At 45.0% G+C, this 25,507-nt stretch overlaps 2 protein-coding genes across 2 annotated transcripts in view; one reads left to right on the top strand and one right to left on the bottom strand.

Annotated features, from left to right (window-relative positions):
- The window catches only part of KDM3A (lysine demethylase 3A), a 31,688-nt gene extending 22,731 nt beyond the window's left edge, over positions 1-8,957 (bottom strand). Inside the window, exons 1-7 of the mRNA XM_083834989.1 lie at positions 8,525-8,957; positions 5,769-5,924; positions 3,458-3,568; positions 1,770-1,872; positions 786-910; positions 406-478; positions 232-320 (exon numbers count right to left, since the gene is read on the bottom strand). Coding sequence (XP_083691115.1) covers positions 232-320; positions 406-478; positions 786-910; positions 1,770-1,872; positions 3,458-3,568; positions 5,769-5,924; positions 8,525-8,695 — 828 coding nt within the window. The 5' untranslated portion in view covers positions 8,696-8,957. The remainder of the gene's footprint in view (positions 1-231; positions 321-405; positions 479-785; positions 911-1,769; positions 1,873-3,457; positions 3,569-5,768; positions 5,925-8,524) is intronic.
- A 684-nt stretch (positions 8,958-9,641) lies between these two features.
- The window catches only part of REEP1 (receptor accessory protein 1), an 83,083-nt gene continuing 67,217 nt past the window's right edge, over positions 9,642-25,507 (top strand). Inside the window, exon 1 of the mRNA XM_083835000.1 lies at positions 9,642-10,805. Within this exon, the coding sequence (XP_083691126.1) occupies positions 10,789-10,805 (17 nt within the window). The 5' untranslated portion in view covers positions 9,642-10,788. The remainder of the gene's footprint in view (positions 10,806-25,507) is intronic.

The raw sequence follows: 25,507 nt of genomic DNA, 5'->3' as shown, positions 1-25,507 counted from the left end.
AAATTCAGAAAAAGAAAACCTGAACGTCAAGGTTTAGTAGCTTTCTCTCTGATTACTGCAAGGCGAGATGTTTTTACCCATGCCTAGACAAGTTTCAGTGAACACAACATATCCTCCCAGGGATTAGGTTCATTATTCCACTTCTATACCTAATCCTTATTTAAGGCCATTCTGAGAAATGGCATGACTCAGTTATATAACACAGACACACGCAACACAGTAAGACATTACCTCGGGAGAAGATTTTGTGTGTTTAGCATCAACACTTCCACTATTCTCTGTGGATTTCCTTTTCACGCCCCCGATTTTTTTAGATTTATCTGCAATGGCAAGTCATCAAGATTAGTGCATTTTAGCACAAGTTTCCAACTTGGTATCTGAAGTACAAACATTAACAGCTCTTACCACATCTCCCATTATTGTCATATATGATTTCGACGTGAATCAACTCTGGATCAAGAGTTTTTAAAGCTGGAATCTTGGAAAGGAACAAAAAACACGGGAGTTAGATGTGAAAGTTACAGTTTGAATGTATTTATCTTAGGTGTTATGGTATAGGCTATGCTTAGATACTTGACATTTGTTAGTTGACAGTTCTACCAGCAGCGTGAAGTAATACAGAAACACTTTGGGGTAGCAGATCGCACTGCACCACATTGATCCCTGCTTTCTCCTAGCTTAAAACATAAAAGACAGAATTACAACTGGTGCTGGTGGGGGTACAAATAGAAGATCCCAGCTGTTCCCCCCACTCCATCTGTAAACCCACCTCAGCCAGTTCTTACCTCCTCACAGTTGACTTCTAGAGTTCGCGTAGCTGGATTACCATTCACAACAACTGCTGTGAACCACTGGGTAGATGGATCCAGGCTATAAATTCTAATTTTTGAACCAATGATATTTTTTCCACCTTAAAAATTGAAAAAAAAAATGCTTAAGAAAAAGGGTGCACGAAGACCATCACGTTTTCCAGATATCAACATGAATTTGCCAACAGTACTGGATGCGAGATGAGTACGTAAAACAAACGGAGAACCTTGAGACAACTTCCGCATAGCTGAGAGAGGAAAATAAAAGCATGATAAAACTACGTTCCAGCTATCTGCTTCTCTCAAATAGTTCAATTAAGCTTCCTGGCTGTTCCGACATGCAGCAGGAGCCAGGCCGACCTCCAAATTTCAGGCAGTAAGACAGATCAATGGACAGGGAAGCAGAAATTCTCTGATTAGATGGGGAATTTTCCCCTCCTTACAGTATTGGAAATGACAACTAAGCCGTAATATTTTCCTTTCCACAAAAGCAAGATGTTTCTCGCATAAGCAAACACGACTAACAAAGACACTTGTATGTATCAGTAAGCAAGAATTTGAGGCCAGCAAATCTAAAGACAACAATTTCAATTTGACTAATTAGCAGCCTCTGTGTAAAGCTTTGAAAGTTTAAAGAAATCAGTACTTGAAAACAGCAAGTAACTCCCAGTAATTTCAGAGAGAATTGCTCCACATTTGATCTTTTTCGCAAGTGTCAGGACACCTATACATGCCTAAATTATGCACCAACTCTTACAACAGAAAGACTTAACATTGAATCCTCCATAATTCCTCACATTTTCCATTCATTGCTGCAAAAGCAGAACCAGTATTTTTTCTTCTACAAAAAAGCTTTCATTCCTAGAACAGACTGTTATAATTTATACCATCAGCGCAAAGATTTCCCTTTTGATTTCGGTATTCAGTGACGAAGTTTTTTGCTACAGAGCATGCTCATACCTTGTACCAAGCGTGTTTCATCTAAGTGTTTCTTCACCAAAGCCTGAATTTCCTCATTAACATTTTGATCGTCCTTAAGATGAAGCCTGGAACTGTCCACATCCTATTTAGAAGCAAAGTACAGAAGTTGGTATTAAGGATAAAGCTTTTGATTAACAAAAAGGCGTGAGTATTTAGAAACAAGACAGCAGCAATTCATACAAGTCCAACAAGTTTCTCATTGTTCCTTCAGTTCCCAGGATATCATATTTATTAAACCAGACATCACTTCCTTACCACTAACCTGGAACAACGATCAACAAGCCAGCCTGGAGGGACCTCTCCAGATCCACTTTAATATTGCTCTAACAAACAAACAATCTAGCTTGGTTTTACTACATCGCTAATGAGAACTAAGTTTAACCAAACTATGTTTTAATTTAGGATTAGGTTCTTAGAACCAGCGGATACACATTTTATAGTAGTCCCAAACAGTTGTAAATGCAGACACTTTGAGTTTTATGTTTCTATTTACGTTATGGCAATAGCGCCTGGATCCAGTGCAAGGCAAGACACCATTATACATTATAAAACGTTCATATGAATGAAAACAGAGGCAGCTACATTTAAATTGTTCATAATTGTTTAGCACCATGTATTTACATCCCCTCCTTCTATTTTTTTTTTTAAACTAAAATAAGCTCCTCAACAACATTTAAAATTCCTAAATCGGAAGTTGAGAGTGAGTTTTTAACAATGGCTCAGAGTACCAGTAAAAAAAAAGATTTTTTTTTTTTTTAAATATCCAAAGCACTGCTCTGGTATTTGTAAGAAGCAGAAGGCTCGACAGCCAGCAGTGAAAGAACTGTTATTCAAGATGCCAGAAAATTAGCTTTCTCCATTGCAATATTGAGATGAGGCTTCCATATAAAGAAATCTTTACTTGCTTTTTGAGCCAACGCAGGCAAGCTGACAATCTGCAACTCGCATTTAGTTTTAAGACGGTTTTTTGTCAGTTCCTCAGAAAAAGTGGTCTACTTGCTGACTGGTAACAAGTTAAAGTAGTAGAACATTAATGGTGGCACTACTAGCGGGCTCTACGTGGGACATCTACTACTAATTTCACTCAGGGTTTCATGGGTCTTTTCTAGAAAGGTTGAATCCTTTCCCAGCAGCAGATCCTATTCCTCGTAACGCCTGACCAGTCAGTCACGCAGGGCAATTGTTTCAGCCTGCCTCCGCCTAATTTTCACTAACAAATTTTCCTCCTGGTGCTCAACAAAGGCATTATAATTCAACCACCTCATTTACATCCTGCCCACTTCCACAATGGTTTCAGATTAGAAGTCATGTGTTTCCATTGAGTAGCAAGATTTATTCCAGACATCTCTGCGATTCCTTTCACAGCAATGGCAGTCATGGTCACAAAAGGGAAACATTCCAGATTATCCCCTGCCAACAACATGCTGCAACTGCTGCCACCTGAGCTGAATCTCCCACCTGCTACACTCCCTCATCCAGCTGCCTTACGTGTGTCCTGGACACACACATCACACCCACGACTGATATTTACGAGTTGTGGCAATACACACCTACTCCAAGTTTTTACCCGTCTAAAGCCTTGCATTTAGAACACATTAACTTCAGATATCTTAAATACCAAGACAAGAAGATTTACATTTCACGTTTATGATGCCATATAAAGTTACCTGGATGGGTGTCAAAAGGTCTTTAGAAAGAAAAACACATCTCTCTTCGCCCAGGTAGCGCACCGAAACCATTGATCCCAAACCAGCTTTGTCCACTAAGGATTTGTAAGTCTAGAAAAGTGATAAGCATTTTCTTAGAAGCAGAGTAAGATCTCACCATGTCTCACGTTTGTTTTAATTAAAATAATTTTAGCTTTGCATCTGTTACCCTGTTAAGGTCTCCCATCTACATGTGACTCTTGAAACAAAGTAAGTGTCTAATAAACTTTCTCATACAAGCCTAATAAAGACGTTACTGGGTTATACTTGAAATTCATTTCATTTATTAGAAAGAGTAAAGAATTGACTTTAGGTGGCTGTCATTAACAATCATTACCAGCTCATCCCAACATGAATAATTTACTAGCATGAGGAGTTCCAACTGGAGACATGTTCATGAAAACCCCTCCTCATGGTAGGGCAGGGAGATATCTAGCAAAGCACTGCAGGGCTGCTGCAGGGCTTGCAGGTAAGTTCGCAAAGCTCACGCACCACTGATAACACACCAAACCCTTAGTTTAGGCACGTATGACGACTTAGAGAGCCTCAGAGTTATACTGCTCCAGTCCAACGATGTTGTCTTCAGGTAAACCGAAGGCTTTAAGAGCAGCCACGAAACAAAGACTTCCTTAAGAAGCTTCTGAACTCATCTTAATATGCGCAAGATTAAATTTTGTCTAGCCCTTCAGCTAACAGAGCTGAGTGGGTACATATGTGGAGCCTGGAACGTCACAAGCAGCAAGAATAACTCCTCTATATGCATCTTTTTATGCCCCATTTAAAAAGAAGAGAAAAAAAAAATCATTCTGATAGAGTATGTGTGTGGGTTTCTGAAGGACTGGTCATGCAAAGAAAGATTTTCTTCCCCTTTGCTGCTTTAACTTGAGTTACAACAGCACTAGGAAAGGGGCAGTATCACTGTAAGAACAAAAGCAGTCGCTCCAGGAGCTACTGGGCATTACAAGTTTTGCAAAGCCATTCTATTTGTCAGCAACATACTCTCCTATACACTCAAATCAATTGCTGTAATCAAAATTTAAATAAATAAATCCCCATGTGCCTTTTGTGACCTTTCTTTCATCCCTTCACTGGTAGGAAAGGGCGGAAAAACATCCTTGCCAAGGTAAGTTCCAACATCATGCTTTACTTTATCCTACCCGACTCCTACAACGAGCCACCTAACAGGTACACTGCATGAACTGACCCCTTAAACACAGCAGGGAAGGAAACCTCGTGCATAAAATGGAGGTGAGAACTGTTCAGATGCACGTAAAGAGACAACAGCTAAGTTGAAATAAGCAGGATTTCAGAACATCGTATCAGCAAGATCTAGTAGTAGATATACTGGTATTACTGCAAGGGGAAGGAAATAAAGTTAAGGACTCCTCTCTCCACTTCTTCTCCCACCCTGTTTAGCTCTATATCTGACCAGTGTATCTGTTTAGATCAGCTTTGCTTAAGACAAACCTCAGCTAAAACACAGCAATATGAACTACCCTGTGCACATTATACCCAGCAAAGTTAAGAGTATTAAACATGGCCTACACCTTCATCATAATTAAAGTACGGCAAATTTACATCTTTGTTTATTTCACAACTACCCCAGGAGTAGCAACATCCAAAGCAGTCAAGTAAAACTATACTGCCTGAATATATTTGCAAAGACAAATCCTCTGTTCACCTCCACTGGCTGATCTGCACTGCCAGCCATGCATGGCACTTGCAGGAAGCTTAGATTTCTGGCTTGGGAACTGTAGCTCAGGTTTTTATATGCACAAAAACTAGATCGCGCAAGTGATCCGTGGCAGACAGCCATCACGTCAGAGTCATTCAAATTATTTTTGTCTCAGATCATGAATTACTGAAGAATTAGCAGTACTTGAGGCAAAGTACAAAGAACCTAAGATAAAAGTACAGGCTATCCTTAGAAACCTTAGAATTTGTTCTTTCTCTCTCTATTCTTAACCATAATGTCATGAAACAAGAAACAGAAGGAATCAACATGGTACAGAACAGTAGCTTGGGAAGAAAGCAGTGTCATAAAAACACATCCCTGCATCTCTAGGCACAACATAGTGACTCTGAACACCGACAAGCTCTGTCTAGCTCTCGCTGTACCAAGAGTTTTTACCCTCCCTTCACTTTACACATGCGGGTGCACAACACGAGCAAAGCTGTACTTGAGAAGCCCCCACTCGTAGCGAGCAGAAAGCCCTGTGCTTAGAAGATGGCCATGCAGAGCCCAAGCGAGTCAGGCCAACCGTGTACTTGCCATCGCAGGCCACTGGATAGGCGTTATAGAACTGCCTTGAGTTTTTCTTTCGGCCAGCACCAGCTTCTGCTCCACCAGGAATGCTTTCATCTTATGGCAGTAGACCTCTATCCATCTTCTTTTTTCCCATGACTCATCATCAAATTCCACGCAAATCTACAAAAGGAGGAGAAGTAAATAACTTAATATTCCATCACATACAAGATGAACATGATAAACGACAATTTCTTCTAAAAAATTAATTAGAAACATAACGAAAATAAGAATATTGCCCTTCTGTCATACAATTAAGCGATCACTAAAGCATATTGGACTGACTTAGTATTTTATAAGTGTAGTTAAGGTTAACTGGCTCGTCAACATTACTGTCACATAAAACATTCCCATTCCTGTTTAACTCGATGACCTTCCCATCTCAAAAAGCCCTCTATTGATCAAGGCCAGTTAACTGGGTTAGTTGGCCCACCAGTGTTTACAGTCAGGGGAAAAAAGCAAACAAGCAAAAACAACCTTTAAAGGACCACGCGGTACAGTAGCACATGCATTTTCCACTAAATTGAGGCTGTCTGATGACTTGTTTTTCCAGAAATATTTTCGGAATAAGAGTCCCAAAGAATAACTTCAGTTATTTTACTGGAAGCCCAAGTGAGAGTAAGCCAGTAAAGGAGGTGAAATTATATAGCGTGGTCACTTCCTGCCTGCTTTTAATTGGTATTCATCTCTACAAATCTCTGAAGCACGTACACAAACTTTTCAAGAGGAAAGCAGTTGTCACTGTGTGATGAAAACATGTTTTCTCGGCCAATTTCTGAGGTGGCATTGCCATTCTTTGATAAGCAACATAGAGATGATCAAAAGATTGGGAAAAAAACACACACAAAACCCTGCCTGACTACAGGGATTTAAATAACTCAGTAGAGAACGACACCTTCAGAGATCTCTCCTCCTTCCCATAAAATATCACTGTCCTAAATATAGCACCTAACTCATTTACCCTACAAGTGGAGAAGCCTTAATTGAGCGAATCTTAGAAACTTCCCCTTGCGTTCAGCTTCCCTGCGAGGGGAGAGGCAAGGAAGAGCACGCACGCCGAGTGGCGTTATCGCAGGCAGGAACCGCAGACCTGACGGGTGCAGAACCGAATTTAGTCATTCTGAAGTTCACGGAAACGGTGAAAGAGATAAGCAAACAGCACAACTACCAGAACCAGAATGGCTTGTTCTGGTTGGAGTATCAACACTGCACAAACAGGAAAATAGGGTTGAGAAAAGGCTTTCCAACATTGCTGGCAGTCGTTCGTTTCTGTAGCTCGTTCCTAACGTTCTATGAGAAGCAAGGTGGGAAAGATTAAGGATTTCTGCTCTTCTGGATGCTTTTTTCAATCCATCACTATTTCGGGCATTCCTAGACATTCCTCTTCCTTGCGACAGAGGAAAGGAGGCAGCACGTATTTTGGTAAGAGAAGTTCTTTACGCCTCGATTGCCTGCTTCACAACAACTTCTATGCTTTTACCAGAGAACGCACAAAGGTAATCGCTTCTGGCGGCACCGTAACCAGCTACAAGGCGCACAGCGGAGCGCTGAAGTCCCTGAAAGCACTTGCTCCTTCTCCCTTTTAGTCCCAGAGAAGGCCCCGAAGAAGTTATCTGCAACAACATCTTCCTCCACACACCAAGCAAGGGATGGGCACGGCCCCGTGGGGCAAGCTCCACCCCAGGTACTCGCACGGGACGAGAAGCTCAGCCTCCAACAACTCGGGACTCTCCACAACACACCCCAAAGTTTGCACGCTGAAGAAATAAATGTAAAGCTGAGCCGCCTTCTTGTTCAGAAAGGTGCTTCCTCGGTTAACCAGAGGTCACAAAACTCTCCCCATTAAAAAAAAAAGGAAACAATTTTAATGGGAAGACTTGGTGTCACGGGACAGCCTGCCCAGATCCCCTGCAGAAACAAATGGGAGTACCAAGATTCTGTTACTGTAATGGAGTTTTGGCCTCAGCAAATACTTTATATCCTAAAAATACTTTTAGACGTGCTTGGATAGCTTTCCTGGCTACAGTTCCTAAAGAGGTGCTTACGAGCTTCTGTCAGTCTCCCGATTTCCCCCCAGAACATACAGTTAATGAATTACACCAAGCCTGCAATAATTGATGGTGCACACAAGAAGCCCACCAGTAACCGTTATTAAGACACAGCCACCACACGAGAAGAGCCTGAGGAGCCTCCAACCCCACACACACATTTGCTACGTCTACGGCACTGATTGAAGACAACAGAAACATTCGTTCCTTATCGCCTTCTCCAAAGAAGAAGAAAGAAGAGCCACCACTCCAACAAGGAGCATTTCGGTTCCATAAGCAGCTCCGGGGAAGGAAACTGTTTACAAACAAGGTCTCCAACCATACTTGGGAAACACGCAAACAGAAAATCTCTGCAAATGGGTTACAACAAAAAGTTCTGAAAGCGCTGGCGGAACGCAACCCGTCTCCAATTAGTTTGGGGCCGTTTCCGGCAACAGCGCGAGCACCTCGGGGACTTTAGCCGGGGGCGCACATGTCTGCCGGCGTGCCAGCTGGGCAGGGGGCTCCCTGGGTCAGGTCTTCTCCTTCTTCCAGCGACCTCTCCCCCCAAAAGCAGGGGGTGTTTACGGGCTGCGACACCCCGCGTGCCTCGTACCCAGAGGCACGCAGCGGGTCTCCAGGCGGCGAGGCGAGCAGCCCGGCCTCCCGAAGGCCTCTGGGCCGGCTCCCCATTACCTTAAGGTCTGGCTTGGATATGTCGGTGTGCGAAACGGCGCGGATCCTGCCCGCCTTCCAGGGCCATTCCGCCACGCGCTCCGTGTCCCAGGGCCCGTCGTCGTCGCCGAGCAGGCTGAGGAAGCGCTTGCCCACCAGCAGCGACCAGCTGCCCTCCAGCCTCAGCACCATCTTAACTCATGGGGGGGAGGATGGGGCCGAAGAAACGGAGGCGGCGGCCTCCCCCTTCCTCCTCGCAGCCCCCCCCTCGTTAATTAAGCAGAACGGAGGGACCCCCCCCCTCAAAGCGGAGGCCCCCGCGGCCTCTTTGTTCCTGCCTCTCCCCTCAGGAGCCCCCCGAACGGGGAAGGAGGCGGCCGGGCTCCCCGCCGAGCGCCCCTCAGCCTCGCCTCGCCCGCTTCCTCCCCTCAGCCTCGCCTCCCCCCCCCCTCCCCGCCCCCCCGCGGCCTCCACACAGCGCCGAGCGCGATCGCGCCGCTCCCCCTCAGCCGCCGCCGCCGCCGCCGCTCCTTAGCCCCGCCCCCGCCGCACCGCCCGCCGCGCCCATTGGCTGCCCGTCGCGGAGCCTCCCGCTGCGATTGGTGCGGAGGGGCGGCGCCCGCGGCTCGCCGGCCCCGCCCCCAAACGGTCTCCTCGATGTGTGTGGAGGAATGGTATCCCTCCGCAAAGAGTCCCCCCGGACAACCGCCTCCGCGGAGGGGCTCGGGTGGGGCCCAGAGGGAAAACCGGCACACTTGAGGCCGTTCGGCGCCACAGCGCTTCTATCGGTGCGGCAGCCGAGCCGAGCTTTAACCCACAAGTGCCTTTTTTGGAGCCGGCGGAAGGATCCGTGGCAGGCTGAGGGGCGTGCTGCGGCCCCTTATACGTGCGATCCGCGGCGTACTCAGATATAGCACGGGGGGAGGGGGCACCTGGCGGGCGCTCGTGCGCATGCGCGCGGTGGCAAGGTGCACCTGCGGGGGCGCTGCGGGACGCCTGCTGCGCATGCGCACAGGGCGCGGGGCACCGCCACCTGCCCACCGGCCGCTCCTGCGCATGCGCGCTGCGGCCCAAGGGCGGGCGGGGGCGCCTCGTGGCCGCCATCTTGTGTGGTGGTTTGGGGTTGGGGGGAATGGGGAAAGGGGGCTCCTGGGCGGCAGGAGCAGGTTCAGGGGGGGAAATTAAGTCTTCTAGAGGTTCCTTAAGGGTGTGGAGAGCTTTTCGGGTGGTTTATGTAGCCATGTTTAAAAGCTAATGGGTTCTGTCACCTCACATCCTCTGTTCCTTTCATGGTGGACCTCCATGCTGTTGTGAAAGGCTATGGCAGAGGTCATGAAACCAAGAAGTTCAACTGATAAAATGGTGACGAGCAAGCTGGTTGTGTCGTGAAGTAACCTAGCAAGACACAGCACTCATCTTTTACCACAAGACTTTCCTAAATGATGACGTGGGAGGAAGAAGAACAAAAATGAAGTACCTAAGGCAAAGAAGCTATTGAGTCATCCTGCTCGGGGAAAGCAGAGAGCATTCACCTCATGTTTTCTGCTGGTTCCTCCCATGACCAGGAACTTACCAGACCCCGAACACCCACCAGCTCTGCTGCAGACAGGTTGGATGCTCCTGCCATGGTCAGATCTCTTCCACCATTTTCTCAAGAACGTAGCGCTACTTGTGCTAAGTGTTTTCACAGAATCACTAAGGTGGGAAAAGACCTTCAAGATCATCTGGTCCAACCACCAATGTCACCACTAACCCATGTCCCCAAGCACCAGGACCAACCTTTCCTCGAACACCCCCAGGGACGGTGACGCCGCCACCTCCCTGGGCAACCCGTCCCAATGCCTGACTGCTCTTTCTGAGAAGAAATGTCTCTTCATTTCCAACCTGAACCTCCCCTGGCACAACTTGAGGCCATTCCCTCTAGTCCTATCACTGGTTATCTGTGAGAAGAGGCCGACCCCCAGCTCTCTACATTTAAAAGCTTTTCCCACCAGTTTGCTGTAGGATTCTGCATTGGACGCTTAACTACTACATTCAAACACTCTCACGTATGGCACAAAAATTCCTTGCTCACCATGATGAGGGAATTCCTTTCCTTCGCACTGGGGATCAGGCAGCCCAAATACCCCGGTAACTTTAAGACTTCTTCAGTGATTCCTAGCAGTAAGATGAACTTGGCACTGTGCAGCATTTTCAGCAGGGAAAATAAACAAAAGTGGATAGTAGAAAACGAATCTAATATATGAGCAACCACACATAGCCTGGAGAAATACTCGTTAACAGCCATGAAAAGGAAGAATGGGTAAGTTTGCTTCTCAGATTTAAATATTTAGCATATAGACCAGGCCTACAACATGGAACTTGCGATGAGATACTGTATAAAGCAAGCTGTATTTGAAACTACCAAATTACTTGTTTTGCTATTGTAACAGCAGTTGTACACAATGTATTGTACATCCTACAGTGTGTATTGTATACCCTCCTTATTTAAAGCCCTTAGTTTTTATGCATGGAAAACACTTGGCCTCAAAGGGTAGCTGATTAATACAGGAAGAGAAGTGTTAGGCAATAAAGAAACAGTATTAGCTGATACAATAGACCTAACTGTTGGTAGCATACCAGTTGCCGAAGGGTAAACATTTTCTGCAGGCACCATAATAAAGAAAAGCTTTAAGGAGGGATTTGAAAGACAACAACGTGGGTTTTGTGAATAGCCAACTCCCACGTGCAAAGAGTAGCGTGAACATCAGGAGTGGTTGTTTGAAAAATGGCACGGTTTGGGTAGGATACCAGCCTGGAGGGCCAAGAGTAAGAGCAAGGACGGGATGGCAGCTGGGGTGACGTTGTCCATGAATGACATTGGAAGTTAACTTACACTTTTGAAGTTAACTCACATTTTTGAGATAACAGATGAGCCAATAGCAGGGTGCTAAGAGAAGAGTCATCTGACCAAAATGCAACATTCTGAATATAAATAAAGTAAAAAAATCAGCAAAGACCAGATGAGAAGATGGCAAAGTAGACAAAGTACAAGTTGAGAGGAGTCTGGACAGGTTAAGTAAATAAATAAATAAAAATCAAGCATTCCGGGTGCAAAGAAGCTTTCCATCCTGGAAGAGCAGAGGTATCCAAAACTCGGGGGCTAGAAGCTGAAGGCAGTTAAGTTTTTTATTATTATCATTATAAGTAGGGAAGATAATTAGCTACTCGCTTCACTTCCCTAGGATTCTTTATCCCTTGAAGGATTTAGATCAAGACCAAATATATTTTTAAAATTATCTATACCCTTTAGGAGATATAAACTTGGGGTAACCAGTGAAATTTTACGACAAGAATTGGAAGATGTAAGATGTTAAATTGTGGCTATAAACATCTGTGAATTTGTTGCATAATTTGAGAATATATTTCCCAATCTACTTAGACAGGATTTTAATCATACAATACAGAAAAATAAATACTTACGGGTTTTTTAGCCGATTATTTTATCGCTACTCACAATAGTCTCCACAAAAGCTTACATCTACTAGAAAAATTGAATGTATAAATGTATACTCACTCACAATGTGTGCCAATAGAAATACCAAAATGTTCAGAAATAGCTTTCAAACAGACTATCACTGTGATAATGGCACAGATGCAAGTATCTCACTCTGGTTTATATACCTCTGAGGAGCAAAATGCTATTCGAAGTATCTGCAAAACAAACTCTTGCTATAAATACGCAGAACCGATTAAATTACAAAGCAGTACGTTTCCACCTGTTCTGCAGCCTGCACGGAGTCTTTAACATGCTTTTTTTACAAAAAAAAAAACTGGGTAGAACCCAGTTCTACCTACTGGGTTGAGATGCTAATAAGTAAACCTTTACCTCCTATTTGAGCAAGGAGTAATCTGTGCAAACAGGTGCTCTTTAAACAGTAAGCGCAGAAAACACTTGAATAAATTCTTTCTTTCAGCCACCTTTTAGTAGGTAACAGCAGGTTTCTCTTGTTTTAGTAGGAAAAAAAAAATGAGGAAGAGGCTTTGGGTGAAGAGACTTTTGCGTTTAACAGTACGCGTGGTAGAAGTTCTCAATAGCCAATTTTGTAACTATCAATGCTGAAAATTTTCCATATTTAGGAATTTAAGCCTACTTCACTGCATATAATATCTGGGCATGCTATTCAAATATTTGTGCTTGAAAGTTGGGGTCCCACTATCTAAAAGTGTTTGATATCATCAAACACTAAAAAAAAAAATCTAAAAATCTAAACCACTAAAAATCTAAAAAAAAAAAAAGTCTACGCTAAAAATCTAAAAGTGTTTGATATCATTCCCTGATAAATGAGGGCAGGTGGTTTTTCAGCACTCTCCTCCTGCATTTCCAAGTTCAGCCTTCAAGTCTGCATGCAGTTCGGAAAAATGCTTAATGGTCAGCGTGAGATCTTATGGATGCTGTTTTTACTTAAACCTCTCCAGTAGCAACATTTAAAGGTCTAAGGTCTCAACCAAGCGCCCTTGGGTAAGGGGCTGTACAAGCAGAGGAAAAGAATGTGAGTACTTCACCTCCTCCCATGATTAATGATGAAGGTGTAAGGACACGTACGAAAAGGTGAAAGCACATCTGGTCAAACTACTACAGTGCCGGTCAGGCTAACTAGAAGCATGGATTTGGGGGATGCTTAACAGCTTAATTTCCTCAGCGTGTCTTGAAGTAAAGCCCTAAAGAACGAGCGGTAACAGATTACTAGAGGCTTTGTTATTCACTAGCGCCCAAACTGATGTAGTTTAATTATTTCTTTAACAGATAAAGTCGGTTGGTTACTGCTCCTGTTCAATCCAGCTCTAGTTGTTGGGTGAAAAGATAAAAGCCTGAGTGATCTCATTTCTGTGGCTCAGTCACGTTACCTCAGCACATCTCACCCGGATCAGCTTTGCAGACTAGCAGAACTAGTTTCTGCTCTTTTTTCCATAGTGCTCTCTTCACCATAAGTTAAAGTGAAATAATTTGCCTTACGTTGGTTAATACCCTCTCCTCATGTAAAGGTAAAGGAAGCTTGTATTCGGGCACAAAGTGCATTGCAATGCTCCACAAATAAGTTTATTTACTTATCGAAAAGTCCCGTAAGGAATGCTAAATTCACTCTTTTCCATTGCCATACGTGCTCTGTAGTGGAGGGTAATTTGCTTTTCTTTTGCTAACGATGAGTTAATCGGGTTTAGATTTGCTATCACAACTGTAGAAACAGGGAATTGCGAGAGGACTTTTAGGATAGCAAATCAGGATTGACTATTAAGTTTTGATTGACCATTAATGTAACATTTAATTATTAAATTGGATGTAAAGTAATGCCCAGGGATTGGGACTGGATGTTAATTTTTTTTCAGATGAATTATGAAGTCAAACAGGTATTCATAGACAGAGTGATGCAATAGCAACCTTTAAAAAATAACCATGAGCAAACATTAGATGTGAGAAGTGTGGTTAGTAGTTACGTGCAGATTTGATTTTTCTTTGGAAAAAAAAAAGGTTCAGGATATAATTATTTTAATTAAAGAATGCAAATCAATATTACCTTGAGGCATAGAGTTGGATCAAATCTTAAAAGAGCAGCAATGCAGCAGGAACGTCGTGGTGATATCGCTACCCGTGTATGCAACGAGCTGAGAAAACTGAGGCAAGTTATGCTGTGAACTATAAGCAAAGTTATTTAATGAAGTGAAGGAAATTGTACTTTGTTAATTATTCACTTCCAAGAGCCTCACAACAAACTGAAAACAAGTCACGTTATTCGTATTCTGCTTCTTAGCAATGTCCAGGCTCTTTCACTGCTGAAATAACTTACCGTGGGGTCGGTGAAGGCCAGTTAGCCATTGCTTCATTCCCTGGCACTGCTAGAGAGGCTCTTAAGGTATGTTACAAAGTGCTGCCTCCTGTCTCTTTTAAACAACACTCTCTTGTGACTGAGTTTCTTCCCTTGGCAAAAAAGTTACACCTTTCCCTAGGACAGGAATTTTCAGCAACTCAGGCTCGTGGGAGGTGTAGCAAGGTCAGTGAATGCTAGTGTACTTGGTAGGAATGTTACTCATATTGATGGAGCCTGCTACGTACTTCCGCAGGACTGCTTGGACAAAATTTGTAGTGCTGTATTTGTTTTTTGAAAACTGTATCTGTCTTCTGTTGGAAGTATTTGGGATGCTTTTGACCTTGGTAATTGGATGTAATTTTTGACAAAGTAGTCAACACAAAGACGCAGCGATTGTTGTGAATTACAAAGTATGTGCAATTTGGAGAAGAGCTTTGCTTGGTTTTGAATGTACGTTCACTAAAAAGAGGCTCGACGTGAAGAAGGCAGTAGGGAGTCATCATCGCGGGTATGTTGTTTATATTTGAACCTTACCTGACGCGCTGTAAATCCTTCTGCTCCCCACAGAGGATGCTGACTTTTCTTGACTCTAATTCTTTCATCCAGCCACTTACCAGCTGTCCTTTGAACTGGAGCAATGGGTGTTTGGTAGAGAGTGTTAGCTCTTTTATCTACTAGCGTAATACCTCTGATTCCTGTAGGAAAATACAGGATCTTCTAACGTCAAGGGTCAACTGAGAAATAGCTTTCTTGGAAATTTTTCATGCGGTGCTGCTACCACGCTAACAAAGTAATGTTGTTAGCTTCAGTGTCACTTAAAAAAGGGGGAGAGAGGGGGGGAATATAACGATCCTAGGTACTGGTGAATGTAGAAGAACTGGGAAGATTTTAAAATTGTAGATTTCTAAATGTGACCTAGTTGCTATAGCACAGAACTGGGAGCCAGATCTGGAATCGAACATTGAGTGTATTATTAGGCAGATAATTTAATTCATTTCGTTTCTCTCTAAGATGGGGATGACAATAATCATTCTTGAATCTGTAATTCTTATGAATTGCTTTGTGTTGTGCACCTGAAAGATGATGAGCTACTAATTAAACATTATTTTAATCCTCAAATTTCCTTTTAAACTTTAATAAGTGTTTACACTCCCTAATGGCAGGGAGGGAAAAAAAAAGCGTGATTGTGAAGCAGCTGCTAAGAATTTTTCCCCGAAGATGTTTAATATTAAATGGGGATTGAGTCATCTGTTTCAGATACAGGGAGGACGCAAGAAATAATATATAAGCAAGAGGAGAGATGGATTCAAAGCAACAAAGAAGCTGGAACCCCTGTCCCTTCGAAGGAGCTTCCACCTTCCCCCTGCTCTCAGCCCGAGCTGGAAATACGCCCCGTGACTGCTCGGCAGCTTAGGTGCAGCTGGGAGTTTTGGGGAGTTTTTCGGTCTCGCCTCTCCTGCCGCGTGCTGTGGCCAGGCAGAGGGGAGCCCTGGCCAGTCCTAGGGGATGACAGCTGGGTTCCGACCTGAAGCCTGCGGCGCAGCGGGGCGTCGCTGCTGGTGCTGGTAATTCTGATGCGCTTGGCTGTGTTTATCGCTGTAAAACTCGCAGTAATTTCCTGCTCCTCGCTGTGAAGCGCCCCGCATCAATCGCACGTCAGTAAAACTAACAGATTCCTCAATCATCGCTCTTCACAGTTGTCAAAGACTAATGCCTGTTCTCCTAATGCTAGATTTTTTTTTTTTGCCTAAAGTTAAAACAACAGATTCAAGGCAAAATCCTGGCTTCAATGAAATCAGGAATTTCATCCGTGTTTTTTTTAAGAGACTATGTTAATCCCGTCTTCTCCTGAAAGGAAGATTGCAAACTGTCTTGTCCCTTATCTCTTCTAAAAAGCGCAAGAACTCAAAATTGAACTTCTGTTGCTTCCTAATATCTAATGCCCTTACGAAGCATGGTTACTAAACTGCAGTTCTCAAAAACAAAACAAAAAACAAATAAACAAAAACATGCAAAACAAAACAACAACAAAAATCAAACACCACCTACACAAACAACATTTCCCACTTTCCTTTGCAGAGGACCTTGTGCTGTAGCATAGGCTTCTAGTGCTGCTTCTAATTCTTATTTCCTATGCATAAATCATCACAGATTAAAATTTACAGTTGAAGTTTTCTAATGAACATGTAAGAGGCACCTCCGAGTCACTCCCAGCTCTCTGTTGTCCGGCAGACTTGGACACACAAACAATAAGGTGTGGCTTAAAACCTGCGTGTCTGCCTCGGGACAGCCGGAGGTGCATCGTGGGTTTGTCCCAGAAGGAAGTAGGAAAATACTTTAGGTGATTGGAGATGCTTGGTAAAGCTAAAGGGGATTTTATAAAAGCAATGTTGGAAAAACACAACTCAGCAGATCACTGAGGACTTTGAATTTTGGAGGGCACGGCTGCACGTCAGGTGCTGGTTTGCCTGCCTCCCACCACGGAGCTGATTAGCAGTTGTGCCTCCGGTTGCAGCAGCCGTAGGATGTGTCTCACTCTGTGGGACGTGTGGGGCACAAGCTGCCGATACAAAAAAAAAAAATAATGCGAATTTAACGAACTTCATCTGCCGGCAGGCATCCAGTTGTCTGGGCATACTCCGTAGGGAGGGGAGGGAAGCGTCTCCAGAAGGAGATTCATGCTGAAATAGGTGTCTAGAATAAGTGGGACAAATCACCCCCTAGAGATGTCTTATCTTCCCCAGCTTCTGCAGAGGTCCCTGATTACTGACTTACGCTCCACCCTTTCGTTTAGGGTAAATGCTGAACTAGATGCTAACATAGGGTGGGATGGAGTCGGTGCTGCTCTTAGGTTCAGACATTGCTGCCTGAATTAGGTAGGCACTGAATTCATTTTCTTTGTCACTGAAAGCTTCTGTGAATGAACGTCAGTGCGAGACGCTGGTGAGCAATACAGTGTATTTTCAGGGTTCACAGGTTTCCCGTGGGACAAATGACCTTATGAATACTAGAAGAACGATGTCCTAAGACGGGAGTCGCAAGAATCGGTTGTGGCCATAAAAGATCTTTTAAAGAGGGAAAAAGAGAAAGCATTACTCTTAAAGTTCATTCTTGTATCAGAATATTTCAAACCACCTCTATTGTTTGTACGCGGAGTGCAAAATAGTAATTTATGCTCACAGGCTATAAAAGATACCAAATAAATTAATCCCATGTAAGAATTCTGAGCACTTATGTTCCCTAGCACGGTGTGTTTGTTAGACGTGCTGCAGCGTGAAGGAAGGAACCTTTTCTACGTTTGCCATCTTAATCCAAAAGTTTGCTCCCCAGATTTATCTTCTGTGGACTTTCGAAGTTAACAAAATGCGAGTAGGGAAAATGGAAGCTTAACTAGCAATAGAAATAGTGCTCTGTAAGCACGCTGTTAGCGTAAGAGACCAGGATGTGCTGTAATTGCTAGGACTTCGTGAGCTGGTCGTGGCATCCGATGGCTTACAAATGCTGTGCTCGAGCATGCGACAGGGCTGTTGCTACACGTTCACCCTGGGACTGGCGTTATTTCCGAATCTCTTTGCACTTTCATTTTCCTCTCTGGGATTAGCAAATATTTACCCACCTTTAGAAAGTACCTTCCCTTCTTGAGAAAAGTACCGAATTAAAGCAGGGCAGCATTACCGCCAGCAGCAGGTAATCCTGTTAATCTAACACGCGCCCTATGGGTATATTAATTATGCTCAATACCACTTGATCGCTGTGGTTAGATTTACAAAGGCTATTAGAGGGATTAACTCTTCATGTCTGCAGCTGCCCACCGTGCATGTTTACTGTAGCCCCAAACCAAGGACTGGAATCCTCCTCCTTGCAGCGAGTAGGAGGAATGCACTTGACTTCTGCAGAACCAGTTTTCCATTCAGAGAAGCGATGTCTTGACCCAGTTGCCAGCAAGAGGCTCGTCACGCAAAGGGTTGCGGAGCTCTCCGATAGCTGCCACGCTGCTGCCACCAGGAGAGACAACTTCAGCGCTAACTTCTGGTCTCCGCCTGCCGTACCAGTTCTGCAGAGGTGTTGTCAGGTTAAAACTGTCTCACGTTGCACTCTGCTGCGATAGCCGCAGCTCCCAAAGTCACGTCTAGACTGCTTTATAAAATCTTAGCCGGAGACGGGGCTCTCTCCAGCGTGCTGTAGCTTCAAAGCTGGCCCTGCTTTGAACTAGAGCTCGGAGCAGATGACCTCCAGAGGCTACTTGCAGCCTAAATTATTCAGATATTCTACAAAGTCAGGTGTAGCCTCAGCGGCGTGGAGCTCAGCATAAATTGAAAATCACCCCCTGGATACCGAGGACGTACTTGTGTAGCTGTGTCGGAGAAAGCTCCGTGTTGCTACAGCAACACCTTTATCGGTGCCCTAACTGCTTTCAGGGTAATGCTGGGAAGTTGGTGTGATTCGCTGGCACGTTTCTCGTGGAGCGTAGATGCATTTTCACAGTCCTGCCGTTGGCAGTGAGAGGTTCATTGGCTTTCTTTTGTCCGTTTCATTCCATTTCAGTGGTACTTGGGAGAGTCTCCAAGCTGTAATAGCCACTGGAAGTATTTTCAACAGAGGGTGGCTGAAATGGGGTCTGAGGGAAAAGAGAGTACAGAAAACACCACCACCTGCATGCATTGCAATTAAGAGTCTCTTACTGGAGCTGGGAGGGAGGGTCTGTGCTTGCACATGCTTCTCTTAGCAGCTCGAGAGGTTAGATCTCGTAGTCTTCCAGCTGGAGCACGGCTGGAAACTGATACGAAAAATGGAGCTCCAGAACTAAGTCTTCTCTTGTTCTGGTTTTGTGGTAGTTCGTGGTACCAAAGCAGAGACTTTCAGGAATCCCCGTTTCCGTTTCCAGCTGTAGCCTTTTGCTAAGCAGTCGGGCTGGAGGACTCTGTGTGTGGGAAAACTGCTGTCGCTTTCCTTGGGCAGCCACGCGTCGCTCAGAGATGTGTTCGAACATTATCACGTCTCAGTACTGAAGGCTGGGAGTGCTCAGCGTGCTGTTCCCACACCGCTCGCTCTGACCGTTGTTGTAAGCAGGTACAAGCCAAGAAACCATTATTTGGTCCCATTAATATTGGCATTAAAGCGAGTTGTTACAAGTCTTCAAAATGGAGGAACGTTTGTGGAGATCGGGTCCTCTCTAAATACCCCCTAGAAGATGACTTGGAAACTCTTATCCCAGTAGGTGTATTTTCCCTTTGTTTTCTGAAGCCTTTCAATTGTTTGTTTGGATCCTGCCTTTGTTCCTTTTCAGTTTTGGAGCTCAGCCTTGTAATCCCTGGGAAGGCTATTAATTCTTGTTTGTTCTGCCACGTAATGACAGAGAGAAGCAGGATGATACTGCAAGTTTTCTTATCCCCTGACTGCGGGGAAAAAAAGAAGTTATATAATACATCCATATAAAGAAACTTTTTCTCTGGCATCGCTTTTACTGTTTCTATGATTAAATAGAGCTGGATCTAGCTGCTTTTAGGGTGTTAGGATTTCATACTCATAATTACATTTATGGTACAAGAGTCAGCGTCTTTAATGTGCCCCGTGCTCTGACACTCACCATTTCTCTTTGCACTTATAGCTGAGGAGAAAGCAGGCATAAGGCTTACACACCTCGAGAGGAACAAAACGAGGCGCCCATGGAAGAGGCATTGCCGTACAGGAAGAGATGGCAAGCTGTGCTAGGAGGACGGGAAAAGCCCTGGAGAAATTAGAGCTCTCCCAGCGAGGTTGCTGCTCACCTGCAGGTACTCCCGAGTAGCTCCCGTGGGGAGGCACCTCGGGCAGGTGTGCCCGCACAGCTAGCTCCCTTCTGCCTCCCCAGGGGCTCTTTGCACAAAATTGAAGTCTGGAGTCGCCACGTCCTGGTTTGTGCTGGGATTTACATTGAGCCTGAGGGCCAGTAGCAGCTCTTTATTAAAACTCCCAGTGAAGTAGCACACAGTTACGAAAGCTTGATTTTACAACCCCCCGGTAGTTTGGTAATCGCTGGGTAATTTCACCTGTACGAGGAGCACCTCTAAGCAGAGCAGTGCCTGCGATATCACACGGGTTGGTTAAAGGCCATCAGCAAGGGCTGGCGAAGAACCCGCTTTGCTTTCCTCTCTTGTTGCCTTCAGTTCTTTTATTGCATCAGTCTGTGAAGACAGCCTGTCTCTAGAAACTGCTAAGACCAGGCTGCAGCAGTCCTTTAGCTTCCCCCTGGCATAACTGAGGCTGTCCATAGCCTCCCTCACATTCCTTGGTTTCCTTGGAGGAAGCCTTGTCTCTTCTGCCCATGAGAGGGGCCCCTTCACTCATTATTTACAGCTTCTGGTTATCTTTAGCATTCCCATCTGCATGGCGCCTCGGTGAAAGCTCAAGGCCGTGCACTGACCATATTTCTCTCAACATCCCTCTTTAACGAATCTCATGTTCACACTAATGCTTAATTTCCTTCCTCCTGTCTCTCCGTGTCTGCTTTAAGGGCAGGAGCGCGGATGAGTCATCCTCTGGTACATTCACTGTTCTCTTGTAGTCATTGTTAAGCACTGTACAGGAACAAAATTAAAAAATCTCATCCTTCCAGTGCAAGAATATAAGAATTGATACACTGGATCACTCTGAAGCTCCATATGTCTTGGTATCTTCTCTGTAGCTGATACTTGGGACTCAGGAAGGCACACACCAGCAAATTCAGAGAGTAACCTTCCCCTGGTCTTGACTCAGTACACATCGGTCACAGCAATTCACCCTTTCCTTTTTCAGAATGATCAAATGTCCCGTTTTAAAACAAAATAAGCTTGGTCTTGCTGCTGATTTCCAGCCTTGAGAGTACATCTTATTATTAGAAGTCACTATTGCAGTTCTCCTTTTAGCAGTTTCCTTTCCCTAGCAGGATGAGCACCTCTGTCACACACGACTCCTCACTCCAGCAGCCATGCAGACGTTTTGTGTTCAAGAAGAAGAAAAGCCTCAAGAGGAAGATGGTTGGGATCTGAACCTGCTACGGGGAAATCGCAAGCTGACATTCCCCAAGCACCCAACCAAGGTATCTGAGCAGCTTGTCCTCCTCTGTTTGTAGGCTTTGTCAAATCAGTATGTCCTTGTGTGGCAGGGACAGGGGGAGAAGAGCTTCATAAAAATAAGGGAGGTGTATGTCACATCCCTGAGAGGAGGCGGCATCTCTTCTTTCCTGCTATAACAGGAGGCTCTATGCTTTGATCAGAAAACAGTTTGTTGGAAGGGAGATCATTTCCTTTGTTCATGCATCATTTTTTTTAGTGATGTTTTCTTTCTTTTTTTTTTTTTTTACATTCCTTTTGTGAGCTGTCCACAGCAGAGTGTTTAGGAGTGACAGGCAGATCATTTGGATACCTGGAGTAGACCTGGTGGGTGTACATGCCTGGGCTGAGGCGGAGAGGTGGCGGTAGGTAACAAGGGGCAAAGAGACTAATTTGACTGTCGGAAGGACTCTCATAACAGTGGTAACTTATTAGGGTCTTTATTGGAATTCCAGGCAGAAGGAATGAGTTCCTGTCCTTTTTTCACTGATTTATAAAATGCTATAATCCAAGAATTTTCTTCATCCTGAAATGGCCGAATGGAAAACATGCTAAATTGGGATAGTTTTCCACAGAGCTGGAGGGCCTGCAGATGCCTCACAGTCACTAATGAATTAATCTAAGACACATGGATATATTCCAAGGGAAAGAAATCTTGTAACGTGTCAGTTACAGGACAGGGCATGGGGAACAAAGAGCAGACTTCTCAGAAACTTCTGGTGCACAACTTGTGGTGTTCAGAGCTTAATACTCGGAGATACTGAGCACCACTCGCTGATCTTCGTGCAGTAGAGTTTCATACGAGAATGTCTGGGGCCAAGCTGTCTCATTTCGGTTACCCAAAGTTAAACGATACATTCAGGCGTGCTGGTCTCCACGTTGTCCCCAAGCTCTTGGAGTGAGTCACTGAGAGCGCAGAGTGGTTCTTAGCAGTCACAGTTCCCAGCGCGAATGCCAGACCACATCGCTTTTCAGTCACATAGGCATTTCTTAATCTCTCTTTGCTAATGGCCATGGCTCTAAAGCAAGTAATTCAATAAGAAGGCTGGAAATGGCAGCCAGGAAATGCTGACTGTCTCCTCATGCTTTAACAATGCTCCCCGCAGAGTATTATTAACCTCTCATACCTAGTTCATATCTGTTGGTGTGAAGCTATAGTTTAAGAAACCGGCATTTTTTCCTTGTGTTGAGGAGCTGCATTCTTCTTGGATTTTGCTCTAAATGTCCACGTTGTCTTTTTAGGTTATTTTTTCCTTCTTACGCTTTGCAAGTGGAATTCAGGAGGTAAATTGAAGAGATCACTGAGAAGAAAACATCTCTCTTCCCAAAGGCTGGCTAAATGTATCTATATATGTGTGTATGTGTATGTATATATATCAACATGATCTTTGATAGGTTGCAGAATGTCTATTTCCTCATCAAACTGTCTTTCCTCTTCTGGTACTTTTTAGGTAATGTAGCCATCCTGTACAGGATAAGTATGCATGGGTGGTACATGTATACTTTATTTATATTTGTATTCATTTTGTTTATTAGTTTATTTTCTTCACACGAACCTCAGCACCTAAGCATCACCACAGGTTTCCTGTCTGGTATTTTTCTCTATGCCTGTGGACGTTTCCTAACTAGGTCATTCGTTCATCTCAAGATATTCTGAAATGCCTCTAGAATCATCTAATCTTGTGTAGGTTTGATCTGTTGAAGGATTCTTTGTCTTCCTCTCTGCACTGGCAATTTCCTGACCTTTTCTGGATTTGGTAGCCAGCTGAGAGCCCCACACGTATATGTTAGGCCCTCTTCTTGTCATGGCTTGGCAGTTGCTGTTCAGCTGTGAGGCTGACATCTCCTCTCCCTGGGGCCAAAGAGGAATGAGTCTGATTCTCATCGTGCTTTTTGTGGGGTCTGGCTTTTCCATGGCAGTGAACTCCTTGGGAAAAGTAGTTGCTGTTAAGAGAAGGCTGCAGAGTGTTTAGGGCGGGGTGGTGGCTCTCCCATCCCTAACAAAGCTGTTTTATTTTGTTATTGTATTTGGCCAACAGAGCTGAAATCATCCAATGGTGCAATCTGCCTAAGATTTTTTTACTGCCTGACCTTCTTCCACTTCTAAAGCTGTTCCAAAATGTTCCATTAAGCATCAAGTGGCATCACTACGCAGTCGGCTGAGTAAATTAATTCATATCTACCCCTGCAGCTTTAACTCTTCTCGTGTCTCTTCATTATTTCTTTACAGACTGTGTCAGGCAGCGTAATAGCAAAGGAATCCTCTTTGCAGGATGCTTGGAATATCATGCGCATAGTCATGGGGCTGTGACTTAGCCTAAGACAGAGCCCATGAAGAGAAGGTAGGGGGCATTGTCACCCTTCCACTGGTGACTCGGTGGCGTTTAATTTCTCCCCTTCACCTTCTGTTTACCAAATCGCCCTTGAAGTAAAGCCCCGTGCGTTCCCCTGGACAGGCTCATTAGGTTCTCCATCACCAGACCTACTTTGTGACCCATCTCTGCGCATTTGTTTGAGGCCCAAGATCAGTCCGCAACCATCAGGTAGTGATGGTGTCAGCTGCTACAAAGCGGCAGCGCAGGAGGGGTCTGTGTGCTGCTTACCCTGCTTACACAAATATTTGTGCACAGAGATCTGTGCCATCCACTTGATGTTATCACGTCATTAGCTGTCAAAATGTGCTGGAGTGTCTGCCAACTTCCAGTCTAAAATCCCACGCTAAACAATCCTGATACATGAAAAATCTTTGATAACAGGTTTCTGAGAACCTCTTTGGCTAGAATATACCAGCAAGACAGCTACAGGCTGATTCACTGCCTTAGACTTTGGGCTAGATGGCCTCATGGCTTCTTCTGGAGAGAAGGCAGTTCTTCCAGAGAGCAGTTTTGTCGGAGAAGATGACTAATTTACACTTGCTCGTAGCAACAGACCACCCGGTCCCGTCTTTGTGATGCCTGCAGAGCAGTAACAATGCCGTCTGTAGCGACGCTACCGCCGCATGCCCGGTGGCAGGGATGTTTGTTGGTGGCCCCAAACCCCATTTGTGGTTCCCAGCTTGTCCGTAACCGGCAAATACCGGCGTTTCTCCTGGAAATGCTGCTGCGAGCCAGTGGACGAGGAGGTGGGAGCCTGTTGTGGGGCCCAGCGTGGGGTGGAAGTTCCCTCTGGTGGAGGAACGCACCCACTACAGAGGTTAGAGCTGCACGGCGGTGCGGGTGCTTGGCTCTTTGAAGCTGCACCTGGAAGATCGCTTTTCAAGGTGCCAAACTTCACGTGTGTCTGTACTGCAGCTTTAGTTTTTAATAAAACTATAGATTTTCTGGAAATCGGGTTGAGAGAGCCTATGTGGGACATGATGGGACAGCCGTTATGGAGGTCTTTGAGCCGAGAAGGGGAAAGGTGTTGGGTAAGGGCTGGGTGCTGCAAGATGAGCTTCCCCCGGCGGAGATGGACAGGAGGATGGCTGGGGCTGACGAGGTCTGTGATCAGCTCCTCGCTCTGCTGCCTCCACTTTGACATATTGAGTGTTGCCCTAGTTCCTCGCAGTTTATTCATGACGCAGGAATTTCAGTCGCTTTCCGCTACGCTGTCCCAGGATGCTGGGGCAGCTGGGTCCCTGGCCTCCATGCCTGACTATAAAACACACCTTGAATTTCCACAGGAGGGTCGTGTCTTTCTGGTAGAGGAAAAAATCAAAGCAGAGACAGATGCTTTTTGACAGTCTAGTTGCATTTGAAACAATGTGCCGATGCAGAGAAGGACAGCAGAGCCCAAACGAAACCCAGGGAAGAACGAGCCTTCAGGCTAAGCCAACGTCTGTTGATCTGCGTGTGGGCGAATGTTCCTGGTGGAGGTTGGACCTGAGAGCTGCGCGAGGTGCCACGAGGAGAAGCAGTGTGCTGGCTGTCCTCGTTTGGCAGTGACGGGGACTCACCTGGGCTAATGCCCTTGCCACTTGTGCCTGCTGCCTTTGGGCTGTGGAGAGGGATCTGCCTCTTCCTATACATCCAGCACCGTGCCTTAGCGTGGGGGCTAGTCTGACATGAATGGTTTGTAGGGTTTTGCGTGGTGTCCTGTGTACAGTGCTG

The sequence above is a fragment of the Anser anser genome (genome assembly GCF_964211835.1).
Source record: "Anser anser genome assembly, chromosome: 4".
Classification (NCBI taxonomy): domain Eukaryota; kingdom Metazoa; phylum Chordata; class Aves; order Anseriformes; family Anatidae; genus Anser; species Anser anser.
The sequence above is the reverse complement of the archived record's forward strand: the minus strand, read 5'-3'. Positions and strand labels throughout refer to the sequence as shown.